The 17,629-nt window shown below is 39.2% G+C and overlaps 2 protein-coding genes across 2 annotated transcripts in view; both read left to right on the top strand.

Moving 5' to 3' along the window:
- The window catches only part of LOC594798 (alpha-2-macroglobulin), a 53,336-nt gene extending 39,541 nt beyond the window's left edge, over nt 1-13,795 (top strand). Inside the window, exons 27-32 of the mRNA XM_030974281.1 lie at nt 5,396-5,631; nt 7,174-7,410; nt 8,179-8,318; nt 9,387-9,558; nt 10,665-10,767; nt 11,750-13,795. Of these exons, the coding sequence (XP_030830141.1) occupies nt 5,396-5,631; nt 7,174-7,410; nt 8,179-8,318; nt 9,387-9,558; nt 10,665-10,767; nt 11,750-11,796 (935 nt within the window). The 3' untranslated portion in view covers nt 11,797-13,795. The remainder of the gene's footprint in view (nt 1-5,395; nt 5,632-7,173; nt 7,411-8,178; nt 8,319-9,386; nt 9,559-10,664; nt 10,768-11,749) is intronic.
- Nucleotides 170-4,216, top strand: LOC115919844. Its single transcript, XM_030974282.1, has 2 exons — nt 170-1,794; nt 3,753-4,216. Exon 1 carries the CDS (start codon nt 440-442, stop codon nt 1,766-1,768), a length of 1,329 nt encoding a protein of 442 aa, XP_030830142.1. The 5' UTR covers nt 170-439; the 3' UTR covers nt 1,769-1,794; nt 3,753-4,216.
- Nucleotides 13,796-17,629: the final 3,834 nt, after the last annotated feature.

Here is a 17,629-nt window from a genome sequence, read left to right on the forward strand (position 1 = left end):
CTGAGCTCTGTGTAATCGAGATAGAGAAATTGGAAGTGTATTACTCCTACATGTACATCATCATTTTAATTCTAAAAACGCTGCAGTGTATACCGCTCAAATCTAAATGAGGCGAATTTCCAATGAGGCGTAATTTAGTCCTTTGACTGAACGTGTTCAGAAGATCATCAGTTATACTACGTAATACCAATTTCGGGATTACGTTAAATGAGACCCCGTTAGTGCGCATGCGCTAATCAGCAATTCGTTAGTCGCGTGTTATTTGAGCGAAAGGACACCTTTCTGGCTCAAGAAATCAGATATTATTATCCACGCAATCCCCGAATTTCAAAGGTAAAAAACGTTATTAGTTTCACCCTTGACATTTACTGATAACTTTGAGACGCTTATTTTTATAAATCACGCCCTTCTGAAGTGATATTTTATCGATAGAATTATAATGTCTCAAATGGATAGCAGCACTGCTGCGTTTCCTCCGTCCGCGCTTTCACCCCAGGCACCGCCTGGTAGCGCAGGAGCCACGGGCTCCGACGGAAAGAAAAAATTACCCAACTCCAGTGGCAAAGTCACGGCTGGCAAAGTCAGCAAGAGTGGGCCGGGGAAAGCTAAAAGTAAAACAAAGTCGGACTCGGAGCCAAAGGCAATGAGCGAGAAAAATCAGGAAGTGGAATCAACGGTTCCATTTTCTACTTTTAATAACAGACTTGATAAAATGGAAGCGCTTCTTGCGCGAGTGGTTGAGGCGTTGCCCGCTGCTAATGCTACGGCTGTCACCGGCAGCTCACACCCGTCTTCGTCTCGCGGCCCCACCGGGGCTACCGGCGGGGAAGACTATGTGCAACGGCCTCCGTTCGACCACGGGAATGACATACCGCCCACCGGGCTCATGGATTTTTACGGTCTACCCGCGGATGCAACCGAAGCGGGCGCCGTCTCGGAGGAAGAGAATTTTGACTCAGACATGCCTCAACCTGATAACTTTGTCATTCCCTCGATCGCCGCAAAATTCGCAATGGCGTCGGATATCGGAGATCCTATTGAGGAGGAGATAGCCCAATCTACTTCATATCTCATGACACACCAATTGGAGGGGAAAGTTCTTGATGAAGTTACCGCTAAATACCCAGCTCCAAGCAATTGTCAGATTATAGAGGCACCAAAGGTGAACCCTGTGATATGGGACAATCTACCTCCGATGACAAAAAGCCGTGACTTGAAGTTACAGCGAGTTCAGAAATCACTCACTCATGGCATCAATGCATTTGCCCGCTCCGTTTCTACGGGCGGTATAACTGATACACAGCAAGATGCTTTGGCGTTGATTTGTAACGCTAACTTTGAACTGAACTGCCTACGAAAAGAGCTCATAAAACCTGACTTGAATGCAAGGTTTACGCATCTGTGCAAACCTACTCTGCCAGCCACTAGACTTTTGTTTGGTGATGATCTCGGAAAGCAGGTGAAGGATCTCAAAGATCAGCAACTGGCAGCGGCCGGTGTAATGAGGGACAAATTCAAAAACCGCTTTGCTTCGCATCCCTATCGGGGACGTGGCTACAATGCACCGGGGCACCGCTGGGGCTCACAGAGCCAATCCCGCGGGTATAGCAGGCCAATGTCAGGATCGCAGGGTGGCCCTTTTTTAGGGTACAGACAGAACAGGAGGGGCAGACAGCCTCCGTACACTCAGTCTCAGGCTCCGAACCAGCCTCAAATGCAAGCGCCAGGTGCCCAGAGGGGTCCCATGGGCCAGCAGAGGAGGAAGTAGAACTCCCAAGACCAAGTCACGACAAGGTTAGTGATTCACAATCACACTTTGATCTCATTTTTAGCGAAAATGATATGACTAATGCTAGTACTAGTACTAGTAGTGTTCCCCCAGTGGGCGGTCGACTGAGGTATTTTAGGAAAAATTGGCAAGAGCTAACAACAGACCCTATTGTTATTAGGGCTGTCACGGGATACAAGATCGAGTTTGATGTAGAAAAAATTAAAGACTTGCCTGAATTAAAGGCTAAACGCTATAAACGGTGTGTCCAGGATGCTAAGCGCATTCAAGAAGAAATTACTAGCCTCCATCGTAAAAATGTTATTGAGCCCTGTGTACACGAAGAGGGTGAATTCATTTCTAATATTTTTACTACGCCTAAAAGAACTGGAGGTGTACGTCTAATCCTCGATCTTTCAGAATTGAATAAATGCATGATGTATAAGCATTTTAAGATGGATAATATCCACACTGTGCTGGATCTTGTATCCCCTGACAATTTTCTAGCCTCTGTCGACCTCAGAGATGCATATTATACAGTACCGATCCACCAAGAGGATAGGAAATACCTCAAATTCATTGTCAATGGTCAATGTTGGCAATTCAAAGCACTGCCCAATGGTCTCAGTACAGCACCAAGGCTATTCACAAAATTACTAAAGCCAGTTTTTTCTAAGCTCAGACAAGCTGGTCACATTGTGGTAGGATATTTGGATGACACAATCCTCATTGCAGAAAATGAGGAAAAGCTCAAAGCAGCTGTTAAGGCTACCACTGACATCCTTGCACAACTCGGGTTCATTATTCACCCTGAAAAATCGGTACTTACCCCCACCAAAGAGATAACGTTCCTTGGCTTTGTTCTGAATACAAATACTATGCAAATTAGGCTTCCAGAAAGCAAGGCGCTTGAAGTCGAACGCCTCTGTCAAGAGCTTATTGACACTAAGGAGCCCTCAATAAGGCATGTTGCCAGGGTTATTGGGAAGATCGTTTCAACTTTCCCAGCAGTCCAATATGGCCCTCTCTTCTATCGTACTTTAGAGAGAGACAAAATTGCAGCACTGAAAGCAAACAGAGGTCATTTCGATAGAAAAATGACACTTTCAAATGAAGCCAAGGGTGAGCTTCAATGGTGGGTCGAGCATGTAACGTCTTCATTTGCACCAATAAGAAGACCGAAACCAGACCTTGAGTTGCGCACGGACGCCAGTGGGGCTGGCTGGGGTGCTACTAACCTCCAATCATGCACAGGTGGTAGATGGAATGAAAAAGAATTGCACAAAGCTAGGCATTATGGCATTAACTACCTTGAAACAGTTGCTGCGGGGTTTGGCGTTCAATCCTTCTGTGCTGATATGGAAAATGTGCATGTACTACTCCGTGTTGATAATGTAACCGCAGTATCATACATTAACAATATGGGGGGCTGCAAGTCCGCAGATTGCAATGAGGCAGCCAAACACATTTGGGAATGGTGCATGAGTAGGAACATATGGCTATCAGCTGCCCATTTACCAGGGAAACTAAACACAGAGGCAGACCACATGTCTAGACACTTTAACCACAAGACAGAGTGGATGCTAAATACAGATGCATTCAAAGAAATTGCTCAGCAATTTGGTTCCCCAGAAATAGACCTATTTGCATCAAGATTAAACAAGCAAGTTGACAGATACATCTCATGGCTGCCTGACCCTGGAGCTGAAACAGTTGATGCTTTCACAATCGACTGGAAACCATTAAGTTTCTACGCTTTCCCACCCTTCTGCCTCATCGCAAAATGCTTACAAAAGATTAAATGCGATGATGCAACAGGCCTACTAGTAATTCCAAACTGGCCTACCCAACCATGGTTCCCTCTTTTGAAGAGTATGATTATTGGGGAGCCAATGTTCATAGCAAGAAGGCCAAACTTACTAGCACAGCCTATTACAAATGAGCCACACCCGCTTAATAATCAGCTTAATTTGCTTTGTTGCAGGTGCTGCGCCAGCCACTAGAAAGTAAAGGTTTGAGTGCAAGAGCTATCAATGTAATAGCAGCATCGTGGCGAGCATCAACGACAAAGAACTATGCCGTTTACATAAGGAAATGGAAGACATACTGCCATAAAAAAGGCTTGAACTATCTCCAGGCGAGATCCAATGATGTAATTGATTTTTTGTCAGAACTCTTTGAAAGTGAAAGAGCTAGTTATAGTGTTATAAATTCTGCACGCAGCGCCTTGTCTGCATTCCTAGTACTTGAGGATTCGTCATGTACAGTTGGAACTCATCCTCTTATTAGTCGTTTTTGTAAAGGAGCTTTTCAATTGCGCCCTCCAGCGCCAAGATATAAGGAGATTTGGGATGTGAACATAGTGTTTAATTATCTACGGAAGTGGGCACCAGCGAATTCGCTCACGCTAAAAACTCTGACTATGAAACTTTGCACACTTATGGCGCTGATATCGGCCCAGCGGGTCCAGTCACTGCACAGCTTGCATCTTGACTACATGAAAATCAAGGGCAGCGAAGTTCTGTTCATTTTTAAGGACCTCCTAAAGCAAACAAAACCGGGGAATGTGAACTTCAACTTGAAAATGAAGGCATATCCACCAGACAGGAGGTTATGTGTACTTAACTACTTGCGGCACTACTTGCGCAGAACGGAGAGCGTCAGGGGACAGGAACGCTATCTGTTCATCAGCTTCAAGAAACCGCACAAACGCGTTACTACGCAGACCATCGCCGGATGGGTGAAGGAAACGTTGACCTCAGCAGGGATCGACACAGACATCTACAAAGCTCATTCTACTAGAGCTGCATCAACTTCAGCAGCAAACAGTTCAAATCTGCCTATCAAGCATATACTAGCCCAGGCGGGCTGGTCTTCTGAACGGACGTTTCGAAACTATTACATGAAACCAGTAGAGAACAGGAACGTCAATTTCACAGGTGCAATCATGGCGTCCTAAAGGATGTCCTAGAATTGGCATCGCCTTTTAAGGTCAGCTGGTTTACCTTCTTAGCAGCATGCTTTAGCTTGCTATTCTATCAATAATGTATACTTTTGTGTTGAGCACTGGATCGGATGGCCTACTGAGCTTCGAAATCTCATTTAACGTAATCCCGAAATTGGTATTACGTAGTATAATTGAAAGATTAAACGAGAACTCGTTTGAGATTTAATCTCAATTATATAAGTAATATAAAATGAGGGTTTACGTCCCTCCCTTACCCTCCCTAGTGCTGGGTATTGTTATTAATTACAGTTCTCGTTATCTTTCTGCTTGGTTCAGTAGGCACATCCTCGGCTATCTACGAATATTGCTGATTAGCGCATGCGCACTAACGGGGTCTCATTTAACGTAAACCCTCATTTTATATTACTTATATAATTGAGATTAAATCTCAAACGAGTTCTCGTTTAATCTTTCAATTCACTTCAGTTGTGTTCAATTTGCAGAACCATCCATTCATTTATGTGTCCATCTAAATAAACATTTGGTTAAAAGATTGATTTGTGGAAGAACAATTTATTGATTGAAACTAAAAGGAATATTTCTGTGGTGCAGTTTGGTGGACGGTATCAAACAGAGCGAACTGTGCATCTCATTGGATTTTTTTTTTTTTAAACTTCCAGATGGCCAGAGATACTGGAGTAAGCCGGAGACCAGCCCTAGCACAGTAGTAGAAGAAGACGCCCACTGTCACGCTTTCTGCAGGGCCGACTCCTCTGCTGTGGAAATGACGTCTTACGTCCTTCTGGCGTTCATGAACCGGAATGCACCCACTGGTGACGTTCTGGTAGAGACCATGCCGATGGTGAAGTGGCTCAACACGCAGCGTAATGCCCTCGGTGGCTTCTCATCAACTCAGGTATGCATGATTGGATATTATATCCCACATCAAAATACAGTCAAACCTGCTATAGTGACCACCTGTCTACAAAGACCACCTGTCTACAACAAGCACATTTTTCGTTTCCCTTGAAAATGGTTTCTCATTGAAATACGTACTTAAGGAACCTGTCTACAAAGACCACTTTTTGTGTTTCCCTTGGGCGGTCGCTGTAGACAGGTTTGACTGTATACCAATGCAAGGATTGGCCACAGATACCTCCCATATGAAGAGCAAATGGATATTGCTTGACCTCAAACAGGGTTTATCCTGGATATTACAGTCACCGTTCAAAGCTATCAATAAAGGTCTTTCACAGTATCGCCACTACAGCCACTGTAGCAGTGCTTTTTATGGAATGTCCTTGTGTATTTTTGACAAAGGTGTGAGTTGATATCCATTTTCAGATGTATTTCTTATTACTTTACTTCTTTTTTTCATTTTTTAATGAGGGATATAAATCCAATACACCATGCAGTCTTTTCACATCAATGGTAAAATTATGGATCTACAATGACATGTAGTCCTATGCCAGTCACCTCAGAGAATCCATAATTTCAACCAGAGGCTCTCAGTGCGTGGTATATTTGATTATCGCATTGCGATATAACAACTCCATGTCCTTGGAAGTGACAGTGGATATCGTTACCCTGGCATGAGCTCTGTAAACCATGGCCCTCGGTGCATTCAATCAATAATTCCTACCGAGTACCCTTTTACCTCACCTGGGTTAAGTGTGGCAAAATGTGCATGTAGATTATTGTCTTGCCAAAGGACGTTAGTGATGTGGCAGGGACTTGAACCCCATACCTTGTGATCCATAGTCCGTAATTGACTTACCCACTAGACCATAACACCAATTTAGAAAATTTCCATTGGTTTGGGTAATTCTACCAACTTTAAAGTTTAAGCAGGCGAGCTTTCATTCACTCCTGTCTATACCTTCACAAGACAAGTGATTCTTCACACAGTTTCCTGCTGTGTACCGGCTCAAGATCATCGGTGTATTAATGGTTTAGGGTTATGGTTAGAGTTAAAGTGGAAGCTGGTCTAGGGGTGAAGTTAGGATTGTGGGTAGTGTAAGGAATAGACCCTGAAGCAGTTGTTGCAAGAGCAGGGGGGGGGGGGGGGGGGTGTTTCACAAAGATCCTAAGTTGAACTTATCTCTAAGTTGGACTTCACAATTATGGAAAGCTATTTATAGCATCTATGAAAATATTTTGTAAAAGCTATTTTATAAGGCGTAAGATGTTGATTCAAATCATTCATATTTCCTATTATCAAGGAGATCTCTTGTTCTTGATGTGATATTTGATGTCTAAAATACTTGAATTTTCGCTTTTGAATATATTTTATTTTGAGGCTACAAATGGCTCTCCATAATTTTAAAGTCCAACTTATAGTTAAGTTCGACTCTTTGTGAAACACTCCCCATGTGTCATACAGCCTTGCTGCCTCTTGATGGAAAGGGCACCTACAAGACATACTCTGTGAATAATCTCCTCTCTGTGATCTTTACAGGACACTGTCCTAGGACTCCAAGCCTTGTCTCAATTCGCCAGCCTTGCCTACGACCCTGATGTACCCCTTGCCGTGAATATCGACGTGGACGCTACGAGGGCACTCCCTAGTGCCCCCCAGGCGGTCAGTTTTGAGGTAGACAACCACAATAGACTGGTACTACAGAGGGAAGAGCTAGAGGAAGTACCGACAGAGCTAGAAGTGACAGCTACAGGCAGTGGATGTGTTTTGTTCCAGGTATGGGGAAAGAAATGCAATAGTTCAAGTTCATTTTTATTTTCCATATAATTTGTTTTGTTTTCATATTCCTGGTTCATGACATATATTTCTAACTTGTTCATGTTCAAGTTCATTTTATTTTCCACATAATTTGTTTGTTTTCATATTCCTGGTTCATAATATATTTCTAACTTGTACATTCTTAATAAACTAAAACAATACAAATGATTTTGTCTAAATAGTATAACCAGTGATTATAGTGACCTGCATACAAGTGAAGTACAACATAAAGAATCGGTTCATTTAAATGTTTCATCATTCATTGTATCAAGTATATACAGTAGGGGCCTACAGTACAGCAAGGCTTGCTGTGGATAAGCCTGGTGAACAGCTAATTAACAGACATGAAGAAACAAAAATAATTTTAGAAAGGAGGAAGAATGAATTAAAGAAGGAAAGGGAAAAGGAAGCTATGGGGAGGGAGGAATGAGATAAACTGATAAAGAGAGGGATAAACACAGAGGGGGTTAGATCCTATTGTCAGTGCAAATAAAAATATCAAGTTTGGAAGAAAAACAAAACGAGGGACTGTAGTGTATTCAGAGAAAGGTAAAAATATATTACAGATACATGCAGATACATATAATAAAAATATCAATACAAAGCGATGCTGAGAAACAAAGAGAAAAATATTTTACAAAATCTTGTCGTAGTTAAAGATGAGCAGTATTTGTAAAATTCAACAGTATAACAGCCCTGTATTGACCCTTCTTTTTTCTACTTTAGGCCGAGCTAATGTACAATGTGCCCGTTGCAGTTCCCAACCGTCTCCTCTTTAACATAACTACATCCCTCAGAGAATGGGAAACCAACTCTATCACAGACCCTGCAGCCTGTGGGGACAAGATCCTGGATATCTGCGTCAGGTAAGCAAAGGAGTCTTTATACTCTGTTTAAGAATAAATAGCAATATCGTATAATCTTATAGCACACATATAGGTATCTAAGTGCCCAACGCTCTCCAATATCACCATACCTCTAGCTAGGCTATCACTTTCAGTACCCATTGAACACCTGGGTAAAGAGTAGCAAATAAATATCATATCTTGCAAAATGAGACTAGTGCCGTGCCGGAGCTCGAACCTATGAGTGCTGGAAATGGACAAAGTTGGTATTAGTCCTGTTTGAACGCAATGTCTGGCTGTGCAGTGCTTAATGGAATACATGCAGGGCTTCATCTCATAAAACCTATGTCTAGCTTCATGGATATTTCATTGTCTTATAGAAGTAACATTGTTTCAACAGGAAGTCGGCAATCTTCAAAATGTATATTGAAGAAAGCTAATTTTGAGAAATTTAGTCACTAGACATTGGCCAGTCTGGCTGACAGTGGCCCTCATTCATTATCCCCCAAAATGAGCTGTGTAGAGAAAGCAAAAAATGTTGCCATGCAATATACGACACTTTCAATGTGCATAACTTTGGATTAGCTGTTCTCTTGATCCTGCCCTGACTGTTATCAGGGATGCCAGTTTTCAGACTGTTGCCTGAATTCTAGCCATGACACCTTCCCATTTGGACTTCTTCAGGCTTCATATTGCACAGCTAGCACATGAGGGAGTCCAACATGTCTGAGTCGCTTGCTATATGCTAGGCTTATCTAGTAAAACAAACTGGTATCCCTTTATCACATTTTCAATAGAGGTGTCCTAGTTGAGTGGATATGTCACCGGACTGTGGATCACAAGGTCCGCGGTTTAAGTCCTGCCGCGGCACTAATGTTCTTTGATAAGACATTGATTTACATTTGCCACTCTCCACCCAGGTGTTAAATGGGTACCCGGTAGGATGCGAACTCAAAGTTAATGAGGTTAGATGAGCAAGTGTATAAATATCAGTAAAGCGCTTTGAGAGGGTCTGCGGTCCTGAAAAGCGCTATATAAGAACGAACTATTATTATCATTATTATTATTATTATTATTATTGATTTGTAGGTATGTAGGCAGCGGTGAGGAGACCGGCATGGCCACCATGGAAGTCAAGATGGTGTCTGGTTACGTTCCTCATGAACAATCCTTGAACATGTTCCAGGATGGCAATAGCATCGGCCTCAAGCGCTTCGACAAGTACAAGCCTGGACAACCTCTCTCACTCTACTTTGATAAGGTCAGTACGGTCAAACCTGCTTCAGCAACCACCTGTATAGAAAGACCACCTGCCTTTATGAAGACAGCAGTTTTTGTTTCCCTTGAAACATGTTCTAATCAAACATCTATTTAAGGAATGTGAACATAAAATGATAAAAATCATCATGTTTTCTTGTCTCCTTGAGCAGTCTTTATTATTGTTTTTTAAACCTTTTGTGAGACTTTGAATACTAAACCTGAGATAACTTAGTGTGAAAAATGCAACTTCTACAAAATCAATGGCTTAAAGGGGACCAAATACCATTAAAAATAGTACAATTTGAATATCACGGCACTAACACAGAAAACTGAGAGACGTTCCGTTGGTCATGATAAAGCCTAGAGCAAGTGGTGGTCTTTATCTGTTGCATAGAGGAATGGGATGGTGCCTCTGTTAAGTCAATGCAAAGTAGATAATTCAGTAGTTAAATGGTCAAGAAAATTCTTACACTCTAACCTGTAAATCATAATTGTTTCTGAAATCTGTTCCAGCTGTCACAATTTCTTCTTGTTTTTCTGTGTGTAGTCGTCTCCTTTGTAAATACTGTTTGGGAGGCTAATCTAGTCATCAATAAGTTATATCGAGGGGTCAGTGACACAAAGACGTAACTCCATTTTGGCCATTTTGAGAAAAAGTGGTTTATGTGTCACTGAGCGGGCCCTAAGGAGTTAAAGTCTATGAGGCTGTTCACACCGGCAGAGATAGCGCGCGCTAGACCGCCCTATCTCTGCAGTTTGGAAGGTACAACGTCGTTTCGGTCCGCCCAACAGCGAGCCACGGCGAGCCAAAACGGCGTGCCACTGGAGCACCTCTTGGGGGTGGTCCACGAGAGATAGCGCGGTCTAGCGCGCTCTAGAAAAAAGGGGGTGCTACGATAGACTGCGCTATCTTATTGCGGTGTGAACAGCCTCTATGTTTCACTAGCCATTGACTTCAATGGGGTTTTGGGTGGAGTTAGGTCTGTGTGTTTCCTGGAAAGCCCACACTTTTCTGAACATTTTGATAGCAAATACTCATTTTGGCAAAATATGGAGTTACGTCTTTGTGTCACTGAACCCTCTATATGTTTGGTTTGATCCTTGCAGTTTGACAATGAATTACGCTGCATTCCCATCAACCTGAAGCAGGAGATCTTTGTGAAGGAGACCAAGGATGCAGTCATCAAGGTCTACGACTATTACAAACCAAGTGAGTGAGGTCAAGGTCAAGAGATGGTCGCAATGATGATGAATGATATTATGTAATACCCAAGTCAAACCTAGGCCAAACAGACTCCACACTGATTCTAAACCGACCTAGTCTTGGTCAAATGGGGTATTATAAATTGTTTGTACGGTGTCTTGTCAGTCTTGTCGGTGTAACCTGGGTATTTGTCGGAGACAATCCTATTGGCTGAAAAGCTATCACATGACAATCTATAATTTTTTTATACATGCACAACTATGCCTTCTTCCTTTTTTTGCACAATATATCACATACAGAAGATGCATCCATAACATTATACTGTGCATCTAAGCATTTCAAGTTTTAAAACCGTGACTTCTTCCTGATTGAGGCTCTGATTGGTCATATAGTATTAGCAGATTGATATAGCCTTCCAATAGAAAAAGATTGCTCAATCAGCTATGAGATGGTGGGCAATAAGCCAGCTTCATGGTTGCAGTCTGAGCATGAGCAGATAAAGATCATTGCAGACCAAATTGTGAAATACATGGAGACAAATACTGGATCGTGCTCATGAAAGCTTTGTAATCATTATTCATTTATGCACAAGCAGTGCACTCCATGATACACAGGTGGAAGTATTCTTTGAAAAGGGGAAACAAAAGCTATTTATGTAGCACCTCCATCGCTGTAGGAGTGATTATTTCAAAATGTACAAAGTGGGACCTCTTCAAGTTTTGAAGATCTGTGGATATTCAGGGTCATTTGGGATATGTGCTAACCGTGAACTGGTCTATTGTTTGACTGTTGTAAACAGAAGGTCGACCAATCTAGACAATATAGGTATTCGTAATGAATAGACATTTCTGGACCTCAAATAACAACATTTTAAATTTCCATATTGCAATTTCTTCCAAATTCTATTTGCATGGTATTTATAATGAAAGACAAACTCAGATATTGCTATTTAGCAGTAGTAATTATATTCCTGTTTTTTTTCTTACAGCTCTGGTTGGTTTCAAGAGCTACAACACCTGCGAGGCTGAGAACTGAAGCAGAAGACTACAGGAAAGACATAATCATCAGCTGTAGTCTCTTAGTGTGACATTATGTATGGAAAAGGTTATTGGGTTGTGCTGTAAAGTGAGGAGGGGAAAAAGTTGTGAGCTATCCCAGTGTTTATTTTCTTCCTACATGTATATGGAAGAATATCTTTGCAGCAATATCACATGAAATGACCATATATTCCAAATAAAAACTCTGGACCAAATTTTGATGCCACGTGTTTGTATGCATTGTATGTCATATAAAGGTAGATTGACACTGGTTTGAGATCATCAATAATTGTGATTGTGAAACCTTGTCATGTACAATTACTTTTAGTGTACCACATGTACATAATCTACCTTTCACAATAACTTTCAGATATTTTCTTGGATAATAGAATCGCACGACCACAACTCGACTTCAGACTAAGTAGCCCAGACGTATGTGCATGTACTGTCATATATGGATAAATTCATATGTACTAACAAAGTTGACTAACAGTGGATTCGTGATTATCTTGTGTAAGATTTGTAAGCAGAGTATTTTGTTAGGGGACTCAACTCTCAATTCATATTCATTTCCTGAAGCACTGTGTATCTCCGAAATCTATGAACAAAGAAAAAAAAGGTTCTCAAATATTTTAGGGGGCACTTGTTTACAAATTTATGCAAATTTTGTGTGCTGTCTGCTAAATTTGTTTTAGCTGTCGTCTGCAAAAAAAATCATTATTTTTGTATGAGGAGAAAAGTGCAAAAGATAGTTGAATGCATGTACTTAGGTTTTATTATTTTATTTAAGATTTTTGTGCTTTTAATGGAACAAAAAGTTGAATCATGTTTTAAATTTTAAATTTTAAAAGTTTTTAAAAGAGCTAAAGAATGCAGTATCATGAGTGTTTAAGTTTTGAAATGTATATGGTGACAAGTGAAATACCGCTGTTTAAATGACATGTTTATGTACAAGTTTCTTTCAGATTTGACTATTGACTTTATAATTGGTTTGAAGGTCTTTCCACGATTAGATTTTCATTTCATAAATCTGATTTTAATCACGAGAGCCACAACTATGTGTTATATCTACTTACCGGTATAGACAATCATATCTGGTTTTTTCATTAGACTTTATAGTATACAAATAATACACAGCAGTGAGGGAATTAGTAAGAATTACCCACACAAGGGACCTTTGGAACAGTCTAACATGCCTGAGGTGGTAGCCAAAGGTGTTTGCACTGTTTTGAAGGTACTGAGTGTGGGTAATTTTACTAATGCCCAAACAAAATGATGTGTATTATTTGTTTTATAAAATGATGTTTTATTTGTTTTATAAAATGATGTTTTATAACATGATTTTACTAATGACCGGTCATTAAAATTGGATAATGCCCAGTCATTATCCAAATTACGTGTTAGGCAAAATGAATGCCCGGTCACGTTTACGCTTTCAACCAATCATTTGATTAGGATCCACCTCATCGTCTTATAATACCGGCTATTGTAGGGTGATTAATGCAGAAAGTAATGTAAAAAAGGTTAATGAATTAACATGCATTTGAGGAATGAAAAAGAATTTTCTTTTCTATTCTATTATATAATTATATGCATGTATGCAATACAGTACTTCATGGTGCCTTAGATTTTTTTATCTTTTTCAAACTGTTTTTGTAAGATGAGAAAAGATGTCGCTATATTGGACAAAACCAGTCAACCTTTCCAAAGAATTAATCTTGCCGAAGTAAATGTTTGGTACATATATGTTTTCTTTGAATATGTTGAGTGATAAAATGGCTTGATTTCGTTTTTTTCTAACAAAAATGAGTGCTTGGTCTGCTTTAAATTAGACAATACCGCAGAGTTATGTGATCTTAGTGTAAATGATGATACATGTATTACTTCGTACTCCGTCTGTCGTACTTTGATGAGGCGTATGGTTGCGCTCGTGCTTTTATACACATATTTTTGATATCCAGATTAGTCATTGAATAAAATGATGTTTATACTTCTTATTTCTCGTTTTGTCATTCCTCATAGTAAGTGCACTGTTACTAATTTGAAACTGAACTAAAAATGGGGGAAAATCAATAGATCTTCATACAACAAAGTCTTCATAACTTACAATACACGTTTGTTTTTGTTTTTGTTCTTGTTTTTTTTTTTTAGGAAGGGGCACCATTTCTTTTAAGAGTGTTCTGGGTGTTGCACATTTAAACACACACCTTGAACATGTCTGTACTGAAACACCAAAGTTCTAGAATTTTAGTAGTTTTTATTGAAATATAATCATGTGAGAGAGTGAATACTAGTGGTGATTGAAACACATGTATGGTGTGGTCAAAAATGTGAATTTCAAAATAATAATTTGATTTTATTAGAAGCATAATAATGAGAGGAACAGGTCAGTGGAAGTTTGAGCAAATACTGAAGAAAAAACACAAATTGGCAACTCTGTAATCTTGTGAGCCTATTTGCCCTGTACATAAAAACTTCGAAAATCTATATTTTCCTTTCAAAATGTTTTCAATCATACATTCGCCCTAAATATAATTATTACAAATATTTTATTTTTATACAACCCCTGTATAAAGCAAGTCTATTCCATCATAAATAACTAAGAAAATTAAAATTCATGAAATTTTGAATACAACTTGGAGAGGATCTGCATGATACGTCATGGTGTTGCCAATTTGTGATTTACTAAGGACATTAAAAATTCATAACTTTCCTATCTATAATGTATTTTGCTCAAACTTTCACTAATTTGTTTCTCTCATTTTTCTGCTTTTAATAAAACTAAATTAATATCAGGGAGAACTTTCCCTTTGAAGATGGAGATGAGAAATGCAGGTTTATTTGTGTATAGAACTTTTATGCAATAATGTGGATCTAAAAAAACAACCTAAAACCAGTTCCCCTCTCAGCAACTACGCAGTTTCTTAAACCGCAAAGTTTTGAACAATTTTCGGACTGCGCCTGTGGTTCTTGAGTGACTTTTGTGTTAAAATCACAGGTATTTGTCAAGCCGTGTTTGAATGATCACGATTTAAAGGCCATATGTACTAGTCTACAGGAGGGATAAGACCTCCCTGCGTGGTCACTGACAGGTGGTTATCTCATCAAATCAGCTCTCAATATAAACATACGAAAAAGGGGACCTTGGAGGACCAACGGGTACCACTTAGGCATTGTTTGCTATATAGAGGGCGCAAGTAGCTAGAAGTAGTGCAGTCTCACTTTAAATACAAACTGGTCACATTTTAAACTTCACAAGATTGTCATTTCATCAGGGTACTGAGAGACAATCAATTCCACAAACTGTGAAAGTCAGCACAAAAGCTGGTCAAGGGTCTCCTGATACCCTGCATACTTGGACTCCATTTTTGTCATGATTGACTAAGCACAACTTCAAAAGAAAACACAATCAAGACTCAAATGTTATGGAAGTCATGTCATACAATTTTATTGAGAAACAGGTTCCATAACCTTGTAAAATGATATACCTATATCATATCTTGTGTTTTTGGCTCCAATTAGAAACATTGTCTGTTTGAAGACAGAAGGGCGATAACTCATAGACTTTATCACAGAGTAAACACCTTTATGGCTCCAAACAGATAATATTGTTTTACTGCAAGTAACACAACATTGGAGTAATAATTATCCTATTTTGCTAACCTACAATAAAAAACATTTTTATGTTTTACATTTTTAATTTGTGAAAAAAACATTACCGGTAGCGTGTTCCCATCATGTGAACACAACAATGAACAGCTGTTTTTCATTCATTTATTCTCACCATTTCAGTCATGCCGCAGACAATTAAGGTTCTCTACGTCATAAACAACAATAATGCACTACAAAAGAAAAATGCTATAAATATAATACTCTGCTATCAACTGCACAAGGGAATATCAAATGATAATATAAATGTTACACACGTACATTAGTCACTTGCCAACTCAACTGCTCTGAATAATAATACTCGAGCAACGTTCAGAGTGTTAAATGGGGTGTAGCATGACGGGACTACGCGTCTTTCCCATGGCCCGACTCGGGGCAAATCAATCGTAATAGGACTACGGACGACGCTACTGCAGTATTCGAGTGCGTGTAAACATAGGCGAAACCAAAACGTGAGGAGAACTTCGGTCTGTTTCGCGAACGCTAGCAAATGCTAGCGCGCGCTGACCGATAATCAAGCTCATTCGTTTACGTGCAGTTGTCCAAAAGAAGTCGTAGATGGCGTTAACCGGTATTTGCCATGCTTCACCCCTTTTAAAACATTGTGCACGAGACATTTATGTTGACTGTAGCATTCTATTGTTCATTCCATTGTCTGACCAATACAGACAAAGAGTCAGATTAATCTCTCTAATACACATATTTGGACTACTATAAAAGTGATCTGAAATGAAGACCCTAATAAAAAAGCTCCCTAACGAGGTAGTACATCATTTAGACAAATAAAATACTTTAAAAAAAACAAAAACAAGGCAAAATAAGGTTCTATGGCGTGGTCTGGCGTCAATTGTTTTAAAGCACATACATGTGTATTTCAGAAATTTTTCACCTGCTGGAGGAAAAAAAAATAATGTGGTAATTAGTCAACAATATCAATTTAAAAAAAAAGATGTTTCCCTACATTTGTGTACACACACCAATGAGAGGGGAGAACGAAACACTTTAAAATGTCTTTTGAAACATTAGAACTGACATTCATTTGTATACTAATGTCAGAAATGCGAGTGTCTCGCTCAGTTTTCGGCTTAAATTGAATATTTTAGCGAATTTCTGTATTCATTTGAAGCTCTTGGTTAAGTATTTTGATTTAGTATTGTTTTATTTTTCATCATATACCTACATGATTACGACTCTGACCGTCATCATCTAAACATGCAAGATAAAGCTTCTACATTTGGATATGAAGAATTCACAATTCAAAATCATGCATCATTATAAAAAATTATCAACACCACCATTCATAATTGGAAATCAGTAAAACATAGTCATGTTCTCTTAAGCATTCAATGGCTGTTCCACAGATCTTTGTTGTAGATGTACATGCAGTTGGTGCTACTGCTGATTAAAACTGAAACTATACAATTACAAACTTAAGGCTCAGAATGACCAACATAAAGGTGCAAATCGTCATACAAAATATAATCACAATTCAACATTAAATAGCTGAGACGGATAATTTTCAGATAAAAAAGAAAGCCCATCAATGGATACATGTAAATCCATTCTTGGTATATATTTGTATCCAAGTTTCACACAATTAATCACAATTAAGCATTTGCTTATCAAGTCAAACATATAAAAGTGCACTTCTGTATAAAGATACCTGAAAAAGTAATACATGTATATTCATGCAAAATATGCCTATAAACAAACACCACAATAAATGAATTTCATAAATATAAATTTCTTGGCCTCTACAATTGCAAAAATAGTTAAATTTCCCCACTTGTCCTATAATCAAAAGACAACTGATTCTCCATATATAAAAATAAAAATTAGGAAGCAAACATGAAACGGTCATGATTTTTTGAAAAGTTTAGTGAGTTTCAATACATTATGAAACGTACATGCACTTTTAATACCAAAAAAAAAGCGATTCAGATTTTAATTAAAATTATTATTACATTGTCTAGAAACTGGATAAAACCTACATTATTCTTGTTTTATACCACAGCTGTCTTCATCACAAGAAAAACAAGCACAACTAACTGCCTGATCCCCCCCCCCCCAAATTTATATCCAAGATTATTATTACCTGCCTCTTTCCTTAGAGAATAAATTCATGTAATGTATTTTTTTCCCTTTCTTTGATCGTGTTAAAT

Source organism: Strongylocentrotus purpuratus, unplaced genomic scaffold, assembly GCF_000002235.5.
Source record: "Strongylocentrotus purpuratus isolate Spur 01 unplaced genomic scaffold, Spur_5.0 spur5_scaffold_7, whole genome shotgun sequence".
In the NCBI taxonomy this organism is placed as follows: Eukaryota; Metazoa; Echinodermata; class Echinoidea; order Camarodonta; family Strongylocentrotidae; genus Strongylocentrotus; species Strongylocentrotus purpuratus.

What these genes read in the sequence shown, in the direction of transcription:
- LOC115919844 (XM_030974282.1), top strand. Translation starts at nt 440, where the DNA reads ATGTCTCAAATGGATAGCAGCACTGCTGCGTTTCCTCCGTCCGCGCTT.